Source organism: Oxyura jamaicensis, chromosome 6 (genome assembly GCF_011077185.1).
Source record: "Oxyura jamaicensis isolate SHBP4307 breed ruddy duck chromosome 6, BPBGC_Ojam_1.0, whole genome shotgun sequence".
Classification (NCBI taxonomy): Eukaryota; Metazoa; Chordata; class Aves; order Anseriformes; family Anatidae; genus Oxyura; species Oxyura jamaicensis.
In genome coordinates, this window is record NC_048898.1 from 3,997,107 (window position 1) to 4,014,648 (window position 17,542).

The 17,542-nt window shown below is 37.7% G+C and overlaps 1 protein-coding gene across 4 annotated transcripts in view; it reads right to left on the reverse strand.

Moving 5' to 3' along the window:
• Positions 1–17,542, reverse strand: part of MYPN (myopalladin) — a 72,990-nt gene that overhangs the window by 15,185 nt on the left and 40,263 nt on the right. For all 4 annotated transcript variants that reach the window (XM_035330590.1, XM_035330589.1, XM_035330587.1 and 1 more), the window contains 7 exons: positions 17,056–17,127; positions 16,706–16,847; positions 15,713–15,736; positions 13,768–13,884; positions 12,667–13,033; positions 10,009–10,596; positions 7,605–7,752 (listed from right to left, as the gene is read on the reverse strand). In XM_035330590.1, the coding sequence (XP_035186481.1) occupies positions 7,605–7,752; positions 10,009–10,596; positions 12,667–13,033; positions 13,768–13,884; positions 15,713–15,736; positions 16,706–16,847; positions 17,056–17,127 (1,458 nt within the window). The remainder of the gene's footprint in view (positions 1–7,604; positions 7,753–10,008; positions 10,597–12,666; positions 13,034–13,767; positions 13,885–15,712; positions 15,737–16,705; positions 16,848–17,055; positions 17,128–17,542) is intronic.

The following is a 17,542-nucleotide window of genomic DNA, read 5'->3' on the forward strand; positions in this document are numbered from 1 at the left end:
TTCTTTTAGGGGGGGTTGTTGTAAGGTCTGCTCTACTAACGTTGGCTATGGTAGGAAAAGACAGTTCAGGGCAGGGAAAAAAGTACTTTGTAAAAGAACTGGTTTTGCTGGAAACTGAGCCCTCCTTCCACTCATCCCTGTTTCTCTGATGCTGCAGGGCTGTTCCTTCCACACAGCTTTGGAGCACTGTCTGTAATTGCCGTGTAACAGTGTTCACAGGGAGCTCCGGTTGCTGGATCCCACCTTCAAGATACCTTCCTTACCCGTAACACTCTCCACTCCGACAGGGACTGGCTGTTGCTGATACTCTCTTCAAATATACCACTGCGAGTACAGCTTTGCCAAGAGGGAATTTTTGAGTTTGCACATCTGTAGAAGTGTGCAAGACATGCACCAAAGGGAGAGAGTCGGCCGCTAGATGGAACTGTCCACTTTCCTTGTAGGCTTTTGTTTGCTCTGGGGGCTGGCCAGCAGCTGGTGATCAGCAAGCAGCCTTATAAAGTTTAATCCTGTTGAGCTTTTTTTGTTTCTCACAGCATGTCTCAGCAAATCACTTTAATAGATGAAATTCTAATATCAGTTAAGCCAGCGCAGAACCAGAGATTCTCTGATTTCTAACCAACCAATGCTTGTAGCAGTTATATTGGTTATAGTGTCCTAAGGGGAAAGTTAAGCAGTCTTTTAGCCTTGACATTGAGAAAAGGCGTGTGTATTTTTAGGAAGAATCAAGTAAAAATCTGGGAGTATCTGCTTTAAGAAATATCCCTGTCACCAAAAGGTACTGCAGTCATATTTTGTTTCTAGAATCTACCATAAATTAAGGAATTCAAACGTAAATGATTTGTGGTGACCGATGTACTGAAGAACATATTTGGAGTTTGGTTTTCCTTCCACTTCATTGAAAGCTTTTAATAGTTTCCTTCTTGTTGTTTTAGGTAGTTTTTGACAACAGAAAGCAAAATCTGTGGCAAAAAAATTGCACCTGCTCAGAAAGGATTATCTCGAGTCTCTGAGTTTTCCAATAGGACCTGGCTATACTATATATAATTCTTCTTAGAATTAAATTATTTTCAGTGATTTCACATGTTGTGTGGCCTTTGGAAATGTGGAGGCTCATTAAAGACTAATTAATTTAGGGGTAATCTCTTCCCTTCCCTTCCTTTCATTCATTTAATGAATCGTAATGTGATAAAAGGTCAGGACAGTATAGCAAATGTGGTACAGATTCTCATTTCTGCCTGTCTAAACATGTTGCTGCTTTTTGTGTAAGGAACTTCTCAAAAATAATGTAATTATTTCTGGATAATGGTCTTATGACTTTAACTTATAAAGTTAAATACGCTGCTTTGCATGTGTGTTTCTCATTTGTCGTATCTGAGCACTTTTTAGCAGTTATTCCCTTTGTGAAGATAAGCCATTTTTCAAGTGTTTACAGGGCAACAGAGCTGATGGACAGAGCAGGTGAGGTGATCCACAACTTAATTACCTCAAAAACTAAATACAGTAAATCCATGACAACTTTATACTCCAGAAGGGCAAGTCTGAACTCAGATGAGAATAAAATGAATGCAATAGTCTAGAAGACTACTAAAAAAAGCAGTAGTCTAGAAGACTAAAAATTGGAAGAGGGCTTTTGCAAAAGTCAATAACCTTTTAGTTGTTAAGTGCAACCTAATTAAGAACAAAGGTAGCAAAAGCAGAGGGCCTGTCTTCTCTCACATAGAAGACAAACATGCAAAATCAAGAAGAGGGCAGATCAGTTATTTACTGCCCTGTGAGCCTTACCAACAACTAACATCATTCTTTTATAGCAGTACACAAATCTGCCACTAGACCATCTTAGTTGTGTACAGTTTTTAGCTGGACTTAATGCATGTTAGGAAAATATTGAAGTTAGCTTTCCCATGGCCCAGAAGTTTTGCCTGTGTGTTGTGTTTATACTTTAATCTTAGCTCTTTAAATGTGATTAGTGTGTATATATATATATATTTATTTAAGTTTACACACAAATCAACAAGACTTAATTAACATTGCTATAAAAATTCTAACACCAACTTTCATAGATTGAAGGTGTTATACCACACTTCTTATGAAAAATGGAAATCTCTGACATAAGGGGAAATACAGTCTTACAGAGAATATAATCTTGGAGATTTTTCTTGGTTGGTAGATGTCCTTCTAGGATTAGCAAGAACAGAAAATATTTGTTAATATGGCTTTCTGAAGAACTGTTTTTATCACGTAAGCCATAAAAACTATTTCTGAATGTAATTACATAAGTGGAATAGGGCAAAGTGTTTGTGGTTGTGTTTCAGACAAGTATTTCGTAAAGTGTCACACAAAGAACAAGTCAATTTGATTGCTGGGTATGATGTTAAAACTAGGCTGGAGTTCGGCATGCTGAGGAGACTAAGGCAAAGAGTACAAAGGCTCGAGCTCTGTTTCTGGGTCAAATATGTAGGGGGACAGCTGCATTTTGGCAACTTTTCTGGAACATGCTATTTTTACAGACTAGAAGCCATGGAAATTACCACAATCATAATGGTTAGAGGAACTTTAGTTGAGTGTTGCTTCTCATATACCATATAAAAACATTATTCTGATCACCACTCATTGCCAACTCCGGACAAGTTTCCCAGTTTAATCCCAGTGTTGTAACTTCTACTAGATTGGCTATTTGGCAGAGTTATTCTAAATCCAGTTAGCAGTTTATCTAAGTTTATCTTTATTTCATCTCAGTGTCTGTTTCTAAGCTGTGTCTATTTCTAACTCCCTGGCTTTAAAGTCTGATCTAGACTACTCTGACTGAAGTCTTCTGTGTAGTTTGGATTCTTTCTCTCTACCCCCACACCACTCCTCCGGAATCAGGCTAAAAGTACCACAGATCTGATATGCATGCTTTTCTTGCTTTTCTTCATATATCATGTCCCATGCAGAGATAGCAGGGAAGTAACTTATTTCTTGCAAATGAATTATTTTGAGCCTCTTATATAGCACAAGGCCTGAATATCATGCTATCCATATGTAAACACCAAGCTGTTGAAGAGACTAGGAAGTCATTTGTGGTACGCAATAGATGATACTCAAAATACAGTTCAGCTCAAAGTGACTGAGCAAGAGGAAAACAGAAGAGAAAAGAAATGATGTTTGTATCTCTAACTCCACAACCTTAGCTGGAGTGAATGGCTCAGGAGCATGTGCAACAGCATGAGGAGCTCAGGTTTTCTCTCCTAGGCGGTGAGTTCTGCAAGCCAGGATCCTTACCAGAAGAAAACTTATTTGTACTTTGTTGTTTAGATCTAGGTTTTGAGAAGGCATCTGCAAGTGACTGTTCAAAGACTCATTACTATGATTATTGAGAATTTATACCTATTAATACTAAGATCTTCTAACTTGTCTTGGATGGGTTCTTAAATCTCTTTCATTTCTAGTTCAGAGCAAACTTCCATGAGGACTCCTTGGGGTTTAATTCCCATCTGTGGTTCAAAATTATCTACATTTGCTGACTTTGGGATACGATATGAAGCTTCTCTTTGAGCAAGCTTTATGGAGTGGTCGAATTAAGTGTAATTATTGTGCTCGGCGAAATAGACTTATTGATTCTTAGGACCTTTCTGAGGCTGACTTAGTACAGGAACTGCAAGAAGATGATTGTGTTTTATCACTGTTGAGGTATTAGTGATGATATGGTCTGTGTGGTGAGTTGGGTTCTGCAGATGGCTCTACAGACCATGGTCTCTGATGTTCTAAAAGCTTTTGGACAAACCCTGCATTTCTTCTGCTCTCAAATTTATTGTACAGTATATACTAGCAAAAGTAAAGAATATTAATTTGAGGGCTGTGAATAATGGCATAATTCTCTAAACAGCTGTGTTTTTTTCTCTTTGTCCTAAAAATAAGGCAGTGACCGTGCTGCTATCTGGGTCTTACATAAGACACAACCAATGAGCATTGCCACATGCTATTCTTCATAGTAAATGACACACATATGTGGGCACAATTTATAATTCGTATTGAAAAAAGATGTTAAACAGGCCTAGGTACTTACTTCTTCCCTTCTTTTATTATTACATAGTTAATTGCTTTAATTCTGTTACTGCACAGGATTTTGAGGTTTAATTACCTCAATTTTCTGTTTGATATTATTTGTATAGCAAAGATTTAAGGGAATAATGCCTTTAGTTTCTAAGATTTGCCTGTAAAGCATAATTTCCTCTATTTATAGTCCCATTGATGTGAAGCCTGTTAATGTTTTCAATTAGAAATTTTAAAAAATCACTTTTCATTACAAATTTATATATTTATTCTTTAGATTCTATGTCTGTCCTTTTCTTCCCACACTAACTTTTGCTTCTACGTGGCATATTCTGAATGAATGTTATGAAGATGTATTACTTGCAGGGAAGGTGAGAGGCCTGATGGACTGGGGAATTGGAAACGTGCTCTCTGTTCATCAAAGAGTGCAGTGACCTGGACACTCAAGCAGCTTATGAGACTTGGATGCTTTGTCTCATAGGATTTCAAACTCAGTCTCCAAGAGGAAGCTCTAAGCTCCATTCTAATACAGTGTTGTGGAGGTGGAGATGAGTGGGAAGTTCTGTCCTTGTTCTCTTTCTCTGTGTGTAAATAGTTAAGCATCCACTAGAGCAAGGACTGAGACCTAGGTATTTGTCCTAGTTCCTAGGCAGAAGAGTGGATTCTCCTTCTTTCTCAACCTGTCCCTACCTCTTTTCTCCAGCACAAAGTGAAAGAAAGAATTCTAACAGCTTTCTCAGACAACCATAATCATTAGAGCTGAAATGCTCTTGAAAAGTCCTGCTAAAGGAGGGCCTGTTCCATGCTGCCTCAAATTCTTATTTTTTATTCACTGAGCTGGAAAAGGCAAGAGAGGGACTCATGTCTCATGGTCAGAGAGCTGTTCTGAAAGGTGGAATTTCCAGATCTCTGTGCTGCTGCTAAAAAACAGTTAATGATCTGTGCAAGCTGGGACAGCACCAACCATTCACTGTACCCACTGGCACGGAGTCATGCGGTCCTTCTGGGAGTTAAGAGTTGTACATTAGACTGTCTTGAGGCTAAGGAAGAAAATGGGTTAAGTCTCCCTTATTTTGGGATTTGTCCTAACGTCTTCCTGTGATTGGATAAACCAGTCCTCATTTAGTGTATCATCTGTTTGAAAGAACTGAGCAAATCTGACTTTAAGACATTTGGAATGACTGAACAACATTTTTTCCAGCACTTCGAGTGCTGATGAAATTTCACCTGGCAATCTAACATACTACCATCTGCATAAATGACAGGTATGGTGTTATTTCTGGTAAAAATGACAGCTTGTTATTGCATGTGCTTGATCAGAAGTGAAGCTAGAATCTTAGCAAAATCTTATCTGTATTTCTATCAAAACTGCATGATTATCATAGCTATAGAAGACTGAAGGCTAATGTGTTCTGTTCTCTGCAACAGCAAAATCACCAACTGCATTCTGATTCTAGATTTTTGTATTGTTGGTGATGAATGATGTACTGGATGAAACAGAAGGAGTACATCTGGATTATTAGATACCATGCTGAGTGCATAATGCTGACACACAGGAAAATCTTGACTTGTAAGCTAAACACTTATATGGAAGTCAATGATAATAAATAGTGCACTGGGGTGTAAGTCTATCATATTAATTACTGCACTTTATATAGTAATATTAATCAATACCAGTACTTTAAGATATAGATTGTCATTTACAGCTTTGATTTTGGATGATCCCTACATGTTCTACAGATACTGTAAATGAGACCAAGTGCTGTAATTGAAATATGGGATAACAGTAAGGAAAATGCTATGGAACACATTTGATGAGAGGGAATTTTTGAAATAGTATGTAGAAAATGCAAGGAAGCCAACACTTCAGGATTCTTATTGGATGCTGTGCTCCATTCATTATGCAGTGATCTCTCATACAGAGGAAGATTGTGTTTGTATTTATGAGAAAGTAAGAGGCTTTTTCCGCCCATTATAATAAACAATTTAATGCAAATGTGCAATATATAGGATGAATACGTCTCTTTAAAATTTGTGTTAACTACAAGAAGAAAAAGAAGGACAAAATCTGCAGGTGTGAATCCACCTCTGCAATGTATGACTCTCATGATGTTGATTGTTCTATAAATGGCAAAGCTATAGGAATTCTGAAAAATATTATGCATTGCCAAGTCTCTTTAAATAATGTTTCTTAAATAATTCACTGCTTTCACTGAGGAGAAAACTCAGACTTGAATGTTTTCAGTGAAGGATTTTGGAATCAAGATTTAGGTTTGGCGTCATACAGAATAGTAAATAAGTATATAAATAACTTTTGCTGTTAGCTGATAACTTTGACGCTGGTTGATGATCATTGTTTCTAAAGGGGTTATAATGCAGTTAACTCGAAAGACTGGTTGGTATTTCACAATAGCTCTCTAAATAGTTCGTCTTACTACCATAGCAAGTACAAATAACACTTGTGATTCATCTGCAAAACATACTGCTTTGCCAGTTGTTTTACTCAAAAGTGCTGTGGCAGTGTGATCTGTCAGAAGGAAGGGTCAAGAGCAAAATTTTAAAAACAGGTATTACACTGCAGTTGTCCGCAGAGGGTAATTTATTCCAGAAATCCCATGGCTTTTTGCTTATCTTTGCATGTTCTGTGTCAGAAGGGCTAACAAATGTGAAAAGTTCCCTTATTGATGACAGATCAGGATAAACCATTATTTGCTGCGTTAAGCATGAGCTGGCAGGATGATGATGGAGGGCTCCATGGTCAAGGCGAGAGCAGAATAATCACCTGCAGGCAGAACAGCTATCTAGCAGTCCTTTGGGCACCCTACAAGGATGGATGAACCTGATTACAGTGATTTTAACCTAAAAATATTTTTTATTCCTTCTTTAATTTTGTAAACACTGCCCAGACCGGTGGATTTATTGATTCCAGTTAAGAATGAACTGGAATGTTTTAACTTCAGCTTTGTAAAAGGCTTGTTGTTTTCCTAAATTCTAATAACGACAGTCCTAAACTTAGTGTCTGCGGGTAACAGCTACTAAAACTTCTTTGTTAAGTACTTTCCTAACAACTTCCTGACAATTCATATGTATCAGGAGATTTGGCAAAATGTTTAATGCTAAAAAATTAAAAATGTATTTTAGTTCAAAGTGAAAGCAGAATCCTTTTTGTTACAGTTTGATTACCTTTCTCCTTAGTTTGGGTTAGGAATGTACAGTGTCTGAATGTGTGTGTGTGCAGTGAGATGAGCAGCTTGTAAAGTAAAAAATGAAATCCTGTGTGTAGAACGTTATGTGAGAAGAAAAAGGTTTTGCATTCCTACCATTCTCTAATTGAGATTATCAAAAATGAAAATTGCTACACAGTCACAAAGCCAAACCTCTACAGCTGCACCCCCTCGGACTTCCTATTTAAAGCTCCAGTTTGCTATTCCAAAGCAGTATTTACCACAAACGCTTACTCTGCAGAGTAGCGTAGCTGCTCAACCATGCAAACATTTTTTGTGCCACAACTCATAATACATGCCTTGTTCACAAGTGAAATTTATTTTAATGACACTTGTTTTTCTTACCTGCTGACTATTTTGTTGATTAATATCCTCTCTGAAATGTAGTTTTCTTTCCAGGTCCTTTACAAGTGCAGCTTTATTTTCCCGAATAGAATCATCTGTTGCTAATGGCAGAGGCTTCAGATTTTTCTTTGTTAATCCCTGGGTTGAGCTATTAAAAGAAAATTCTCACACTAACATGCAGCAACCAGTAGAGATATTTATATATACAGTCACCTGTGATATAATATGTTAAGCTTCAGTTGTCTGGAGGAACTTATTTATTTATGTAGAAGCCAAAGCACAATATAGGATTTTTTTTTTTTTTTTTTTTTTTTTTTTTTTGCTACTGTTTTTATGATGCATCCCATTCCCATTAATGCCATCAGGAATTAAAGATGCACATCTTAAAGAGAATAAGCATTATAATACTGTCATAAAATTCTAAGTTCTGTTTATACTTATCCTAGAATAATGATGTTGCAATAGATGCTGAAGAGATGTGCAAAGGTATTACTGTAGGTGTACAATTAGTGCATTTTATTGCATCAGGCAATAATGTAGAAAGTTAATTTCTTACTGATCTTTATTTTACAACTTCAGTGATTACTTGGTCTTCCTATAATCCTTCATTTTTCTCACCCTTTTATGACACCTAACATCAACATCTCTCTATAGATGTGGTGTGTTTTATTTTAGCAGGGCTTGAGAATAGTTTTAAAATAATGTCAGGGGATTGCACAAGTGTGTTGCTGAAACACAACAGCCACACAATATTAAAGAGAGTGCAGTGTTCCAGTAGCTTTCTAGTAGTTGGGATCCTAATATCAGGGGTCTAGGTGAAAGGCATAACTGACCGTTGCTGTGCAAGATACCTGCCTTGTGGAATGCCCTGCAGGCACAGTGACCTTTCAGCTCCAAGTCTCAGCACAATACGCTCTGGTTATGTGAGAACTCAGCTCACAGGGGAATGGTGAAATGTAAAAAACAGTATTTAACTGCCCTAGCTGGTAGGCATAGTGTAAGGATTTATTTGATAATGCCTTCATAATGGTTTATTTGGTATGACAGTTAGAAAAAGGGAAGCACCTTGCAAACATTAAGTGTTATTAGTGCAAATTAATTGGGCTTGAGCATTTGTGCACCAGCTCTGAATGGGAGGAAGGGTAGTGGATGTCCAGTTCCATTTGATTTGTGCTTTCTGGTGCAACTTTATGGAAGCAGGATGAAGGCTTGAGTCGGGTATAGTTAAAACCTTCACTGTGAACCTGCTAACTTTATTTTATAAGGCTGCCCATGATGCCAGGACCTTGAAGTACCCCAGGCATGTGCCACAGGGTAGCTGTGATTACCTGCCTGTGCTGGGCGATCAGGAAGTCTGGGAGTAGAGGTGCAATAACGGATCAAAGGCAGGATTTCCTTGCCAGAGTGGTGAAATGCTCTGTATGCAGGGACACTTTCTCTATTACAATTACAGATCGGTGGATGTACTATCAGCAAGGTAAATAGGAGCTTGGGACTTACTGGTGGCTATCACTACTTTGAAGTGTACTACCATTGGTAAAAGGGAGAAATATTCCTTACTTTGTGCAGAATTTGGAGTTCTGCGGATAAAGAGTTTTATCAATCTACTGGTGCTAGCCATGCTAACACAAGTTTCAGTGTCTGCAAAAGGGATATTAATTTCAAGTCTTCTAGTGAAAAGGGAACTCATAAGGCCACGACCTTTCTAGTACATCATCGCCCTGATTTGCTTGTGTGGTGGTAGCCATTTTGTCACAGAAATCATTCTGGCTGTGAATTAAAATATTTCTGTGCAAGCCATTAACTCTCCTGAGATTTTCTAGCAGACTTTAAAAACAAAGTATTGCAGCTAGAAAAATACCTTCCCACCAGTTATTTCTTCAATTTATCTGGCCTAAGAAATAACATATTATGAGGCATGGTAGGTAAGAAAGTTTTTATAGCTCATATAGGCAAAAGGGCTTTTAGGCAAATGGTCCTTTATAGCTAATATAGGCAAATGGAGTGGCTTATCCTGTGAGCTCATGATGAAATCTCTTTTCTCCCACTAGAACAGTTCTGTGAATCTCCGACTGAGCCCCCACATTCTTGTCTGTATCTGTTTGGAAACTCCAATTTCTCTATCCTGAATTTATCTTACCCTTAAGAGAGAAGATAAATAAAATGCATAACCTTAACCTTTACTTTTATTTTTTATTTTTTAAATAGAAGCAGTTCTCTCTTCCTTTCTTAACTGAATGTAATGATGAAGTGACCAGAATATATGAGTAACTCACTTTTCTACTATATGAATGACTTGCATTTCAGGAAAATCTCCACTAAACACTTGAACAAAATTACATCTTAGTTTCCTTTACAAGTATTTCACGTCCCTGCTTCTGCACATACAGTTCATACTACTTACGTGACTGGTGTACTTTTAGGCAGCCCCATAGCATTGGTTGATGGTGCAGAAGGAAGTGAAGGAAGAACAGCACTAAGGAAAGCTACTGGATTTGGAATTCGGCCAGTTGGGGAGACAGGAGTAGGAGTCACACTCTGTGGCTGAAATTGTTTTACACTGGATGTAGACTGTGTTAACGGAGGCACCATGGATTCTTTTGGGCTTGGTACAGACTGATCACTTTTGCTTGTAAATACTCCTGATGGCCTTGATGGTGTAGGTGGAGGATTTGCCGTGACATTTTCCTTGTTATTTGTTCTTGGAGTTCCTTGAGAGACACTGCTGTATATTGTCACCGAGGAGCTAGAAGAGGAAATGGTAGGCGGTGGGGTCTGTGATGGTAGGAACTGCTTAGGTCGGGTATAGTTGAATGCTTGTGAAGCAGAGGCTTTGCTTTGTTTGTACGTGGTTGAGGTGGATTGTTGATTGAATGAAGTAGCAGAATTCAATAAAGTTGTGTTGAATGACAGCTCTCTTGTAGATGTCTGATGCACAAGCTGCTGTTCAAGCAAGACTTGGTTGTGGAGCTGTTTTAACTGGGTCTGATCACTGCACACAAAACAAAGATAAATAAGATTGGTCATGAGCCTGGTTGAAGCCCTGAACATGCTGGCTGATTGTGTTTCTGTATGTGAATTGTGAGAGAAAAGACCTATGTCCTGTGATAGAGTAAGAGGTAGGGAAAGCTGCTAAATGACATATTCTCTAATGTTATGAGAAGAGCATAATATTAGTTGGCTACAAAAATAAACTTTTCCTTCCTCTGCCCTTCCTTGGAAGAGTCATGATAAAAGCTTTTTGACTGAAAATTATTTGATTGAAGATGATTCTTGCATTTTAACACTTAAAAAATAAATAAAAATCTTACTTGAAGATATTTAAGGGATAACATTGTTAAGTTTTGCTCTTTGTCACCTAAGTACATCTCTACCTGTGTACTAAAGAGTAGGACTGGGTTTGTCGAAATGAGAATTTGCAAGCCAGAGTGGTTATTCACCTTCTGTTAAAGTGAGCTCTGAAACCAGAATTCTGGCTGATAGTACTTGGCAATAATCCACCAAAAGAGACACCACTGATGTAGTTTAGGTGGCATTCACATTTAGTGACAGGTAATAGTGCATCTTTCAGAGAATATTTGCACCTGATGCAATTGTTCTTAGATGCTCTCTATTGTATGTGTCTTCAGAGCTTTTTTACTTTGCAATTAAGAAAAACTATTTTACATTGTCAAGTGGTGTATTTTGTTATTGCATATATGGAAATACAGGCTAGCTTTTCTCCTTACAAAAACAGAAGCAACATAGAGGATTTGGAAAATTATCATGTAATAAATTGTCCAGTATTAAATAAATATCATCAAAAAGTTAAAAATGTAGAAGTGGAAACACAATGGTACTGGTAAACCAAATACGAGAAGTTAAGTGAATTTATTTAAAGGAATTACCCTTTCTATAATTTACTAAACAAAAATCACATTAAAGGTAGATTAAGTTAGCACTTTCAAGCTTTAAAATTACAGTTAGAGAATTAGAAGTTGTGCAATCCTGATTTTATCTCCTTCATATGCATCTGCACAATAATGCACTCCTGTGTAACATTTTGTAGATTTTTTGAGAGAAATCCTGGTGTATGCAAGCAGTGATGTGAGCTGTGGGCAACTTAAAGTCTGCTTCTACTCATCCCTTAAATATAGCTTTAAAAGTCAATAGGGCTGTGCATCTGGGCTTCAAAAATAAATAATCAAATAAAAGCAACACTGCTCCAAGTTCTTCCTCTCCTACATGCTATGCAAGTTCTGTTTTCTCACTTGTAATGTTTGTCCTATGAAATTACATCCCTGCTTAAGGATATCAGTGAATTATTTTATAAAAGTCCTTCCTGAACCTTTAGTTAAAGCTGCTGCCTATTTAAGAAGTGAAATGAAGGACTCTGTGTGCTTTTTGTTAAACTAGATTTTAGAGGTTCCAAAAATACTGAAAGGATATTTCTTAATAAACTGCAGTGTGCATTCCAGAAATCATTCTCTAAGAAAATTCCACTATTCCTTAAACGTTCCCCTTGGACTCACAGTGCACTAATCATGCAGGTGCTCTTTAGTTTATGTGGTTTCACATTATCAAACACTTGCAAGTATTTTTTTCTGTTTTAGGAGGAATTATGTTTGTGAGACATAAAATCAGGAGGCATGGCCTTTGGGACTGCAGTTGTTAGCCCATACTGTGTGCAAGACGAGTACGTCTGCTTTTGGCAAAACTGCATAATGAGATATATTGGAAGAACCTGCTTTTATTTTGCCTACACAAAAGCAATGTTGTTCATCTGTTATTTGCAGTAGAAGACGTTGTGGAATTAAATAAATTTTAAAAGGGAAAATAGTTTCCTTTGGAGCACACTTTTCTCAAGAGGGATATACAGAAAAAAATCTCTGCCTCTTTAGAAAGTGCGTTCTAAGGCTTGGTTTGTAAATCAGGCCAGCACCGTGTGATACTGTCTTTATGTTCCATGTTTGCATTTTTTTCTCTAATGCTACAGTGTCCTGGTCTACGAATAGACATTTGATAAAGCAGATACAAAATAATAGCAATCATGCTCCCAAGACTTAGAATACCTTTTACTTACAGCTTTGGCTTAGCCAGTACTGGAGGGGGTTCCTTGGATGGCGATGTTGGTTCTGGTACTTTCACTGGCTGTCCATTTATCCTGTCCTGGAAATAGTTGGGTCTGGTTTGGTTTGTAGAGCCAAGTCCATCCTCTGGTGGTGACTCACTTTCTTTGTCGTCTTCAGGCAGCTTGAAGTGCACACGGAGACCTATCTTGGAACTCGATCTGGGTTCATTGTGGTTCACAAGAACACCTTCAAGTTTAGGTTTGGGGGGTTGATTTACAGGTTGGGAAGGAATATGTGGGGGAGACTGATGTTCAGCAGCAACTAAGTTGATTGAGCTCATTGTGTGAAGGGCAGCAGCATTACTACTGTCTTCAGATGCTGAAATAACAAATATCAAAGTTTTGATGGTACATAAGTACCATAAATTATAGTGAAATGAAATCAGAAAAGATACAATTGGAAAAACTCTCTCTAATATCCTGGCCAGCTGTTGGAATGAGTATTTTCACTTCATCTGTTTACTAACAAACTCCCTTAACAAAGGAATATTGTAAAAAGGGAAAGGTGGAAGGAACAGCCCTAGTTTGGAAGATCCAGTAGTGGTCTACAGCCATGAATTCCACCAGCATCTTTGCAATACAGACTTTCTTTTCAGAGAGTTCTCAAACTTTTTAGGTGTTCAGAGCACTGCCAGGACTTGAGCTGAATCAGAGTCCCCAGCATGCTATGCTTTTATGTACTGGTTCTTCACTCACCTACCTCCTTAGTGCCTTGGTAGCATAAACTACGTAGGCAGTATGAAAGAATCTGTTTTGGGGGTTCCTCCTTTGGGTTCTGCGCTAAAGGTTTGTTAAAGAGCAAAGTAGACAGTCCATGGAGATTCCAAAAATGGCTATTGCCCAACTCTTGAAGTCAGCAAGAGACTTGTTTTAGGAGGGGCTCTGTGGGATTCATTCCCTAATGTTGCTTGTTGCTTCATATTTCTAACTGGGGAAAGACACTTTGAAAAGACAGAGCAATCTGTATGTTTGATAAGCAGCCAGGACCCCACAGCACATCAGCCTTCCCTGCTTGTATTTACGAGCCAGCAAAGGACTCAAACAATCTCTTACCTTTGACAGTTAGACGAGCTATACTAGATACTGTGCCATATTTATTGCTTGCAGTACAGGTGAAACTGCCAGAGTCTTCTGAAAATACTTCAGCAATAACCAGAGTACAAATTTCCTCTGCAAAGCATCAGAGCAGTATTATTACTTGAAATGAGCACGCATTGAACAAACACACAAAGCCTTGACTACCCTAGGGGACTTTCCTTAAGGTTTTCCACCTTGCTCAGTTTGATTTTATTTTCATCTGTATTATCAATTTTGGCAGCCTTTGTGTGCAGCAGCTGTTATCAGCATTGTGTGCAGCAACTGGTACCCTCTGTGCTCCAGCATGCCCAACAAAAGTGAAGAACAGGTGGCAGCAGTGTTTGGAAAACATTAGAGAATGTCCTCCTAATCACATGAAGTACAGACTTTCTCTATGAAGAACTTAATATTGAATCCAGAGAAATAAAATGCACTCTGTACTCACAAGTCACTAATATATATATATTTATCTCTTTGCAGATTGAAAGGTTAGTTGTAATTAACTGGTAATAATTCAAGTAGAGACACTGTAAGGTGAAGAAATGCAAAATACATACGTTTAGGCCAGCATTTCTCAAAAATACTACTACAGATCAGCAGATAGATGGGATCATGCTAATTGTGCTTATGGGAAGTTACCTTTTCTCTCTGCAAAGAAGACTCAGGTGGGCATAAAAAATGTTAGTGCAAAATTATAGTAACAGGAATGAAATTCTGTCTTGAAAAGTCAGTCTGGGGTTATGACAGTTCTTATAGAAGACCATACAACATTTAAACGTAATTGTTTCATGTCATCACTGTGGAGAATCTAGTAGCAACAAAGAGATTATTTGCTAACAACCATAGGAGAAACATAGTTTATTATAGTAGTAGGATTATAGAACTAGTTTAAGGCATTAGAGTATCTAGTTTATACTACTTGGATTTGCCAACCACTGCATGCGTGGAAAGCCAGATTCCTTCTGAATGAGCAGCAGGTGATGAGGCAGTGACAACTGCACCCGACTGATTACCCTCTGAAAACTGCTTCACATTACTCAGCAGTGATGCCACTGGACACTAAAGTAACGACATCGGTGGGTTCTGGTAGAAGCTCCACTTACTCATTCCTAAGCCTAAGAGACAGACATTGCAGAGAGGGGAAAATCCTGTAGATTTTGCAAGAGTCTCTTTCAAGATGCTTTTTGGGGTAAAAAGCTTTTAATATGACAAGGAGAAAAGTTACAGAAGTCCATATTTCATAAGAATTGATACTCCTTTGGTAATTTTCTGTCTAAAGAGGGGCTGCTTTATTTTTTGATAGTGAAGAGCATAACAGAGAGGGCGATAGTCTCATGGAGAAGTAATCCAAATCTATGAGGTCCCTTTGCTCCAATCAAGCAGAGTAGCCTGTGTTCTCCTCTGACTGTTGAAATTAACAAATCCAGCCACTTTTATAGGATTTGCTGATATCAGGGGTGGAACACCTGATGTGATACTCTCATATTACACTGGTAGGGAGCAAAGGGAATGGCTGACATGGCTAAACATCTGATGCAATGTTCCCTAACTGGTGAACTAGGTAAAAATAGCTCAGTCCTGCATCATCTGGTGTACTTCTGAACTTCAGATATAGGGAACCCTCATACATTAATTTTGTTAATCTTCAGCTTTGTGAAAAATTAACAGATCCTGAGTTAGAACTGGGACAAAGCAGAATGGAAACATTATTTTCTTGAAGTGATAAAATTCATTTAAGTTACATATTTATGGAACATTCTACCATTCTAGAAATGTCTCTCACTAGTAACTATAGAACATGGGGAAATTAAAAATCGCTTTAATTAAACTGTGGAGTTTAAATAATTGATATTTTTAGAGGTTAAACCACCATATTTGTATAATTAAAAAAAAAAAAGATTAACTTTTTGATGATCCTCACCTGGTTCAGCCATAGATCGTGGTTCTAAAGGAAATAAAAGCAGAATTAGCAGATGGAATATGTTTACTTTTGCCTTTTTTTTTTTTTTTTCTTGAACACTAACTCTAAAGCTTGATCTTCTCTATATGATAGGATACTCCCTTTGATGCAGTTTTCTGTTTAAAGGGTAGTAGAGACAGCCAAGCATTGTGCTCAATGGTATGTCAAATCCACTGAACATTATGGACACCTTTGAAAACTTATAAAGAGGAAATAAATTCTTCAAGGAGTTTTCTGCAATCTTAGTATTACTTTAGCGTGTATTTAAGACAATTTCTGAAACTATTCCACACATGAAATCAAGTTATGATAAAAAATATCTTTCATTTAGGTTTGATTTAGTGTGATATTTAAGGAATTTCTGTTGAGTTTTAGCAATTTTATCTGTCCAGTGGCATGAAATCCACAGACATTTCAACTGCATTAGAAAAGGGACGTAAAAGTACGTTTTCAACCCATCATGTATCATGTGCACACACATGTATATGTGAGCATTCAGGAGTCATGCTATAATGTAACGTGTAAATCCAGGTACTTTTGTGGAGAAGTAAGCAATCACTGTCCATAAGCACTAATATAAGTGTGCTCCATTAGCACAGTCACTTAAATAAACGATGGGGCACTTTACAGGTGATGGAACTCTACATAAATGGTGCAGAAAGAAAAACATTCAGCAGAAGTAAGACTAAATTAGAAAAGGACATTGCAGTGACAATGGGATCAAAGCAGAAGGCAAAACAATACAACAGTCTGGGGAATCTCAGACACATACTACCTCTGAGCATGCTGTTCAATTCATCTCCAGTTTTGGCTTCTGTGACCCAGATTTATTGCTGTAAATAAGGCCTATATAGTTCTTACCATTCTAATAAGAAACTCAAAGTGCTGCTATTTTAGCAGTTTTGTTGCTTGCCTATATTTTATATTTGCAACATTTCCACACAAGAAACTTACTTTTCTGTAATATCCGAAAATCTGGAGAATCTTCTATCAGTGTTCCTTCTCTGTACCATTCAACCTTTGGGGACGGAGCTCCTTTCACCCGACATTCAAATACTACAAGCTGCCCCTCAGAAGCTGAGATGTCCTGTAACATCTAATAGAGAAAATGCATAAACGCAATCAGTAAATGCTTTATTGATCTGGAAGTAATACTGATTTCAGTAAGATTTCATAAAGTCACTCAAGTCCTTGAATGCCTTAAGAAAGGCATTTTTTCCCCTTCATAGCTAGAAATTTTTAATTATCTCTCCATACAATTAATTGGCCTCTTACCTTATGAAATATGTCACGAAACAAGTTACCTTTGTAAATACAGGAGCAGCAACTATAGGTCTTCCATCCAGTCCTTGCAGATAGTTAGTGGGGCTTTGAGCCTGTGGGTTGCAAAACATCACATGGTGTTTAAGTGAATATAGGATATTTTTCCACATACAGGAGAAACATGGTACATCCCTTACGTGCTAATTACATACTTTGAAAACTGAAAGGCTCAGGTACCCCCATTCTTGGCTGTTAAATGGAGAGAGCTTCCTGTAAAAATTTTACTCTAGATTAACTAGTATCTGGGACTGATAGAAAAGAGTGAAAAATATACTGGGTTTAAAAAGCATTGCTATTACAGAACTATAAACTAAAGAACCATTCAGGTGCTGTATACTAGACACAGAGAAGGTATGGGTTCTGAACAGACGTGGATACCTGGCTTTGTGTCAGACTGCAAGGCAAATCATTGTATGATAATCTAAGTGAGCGTAAAATTGTGCTTTATGCTCATGGAATGACACATAA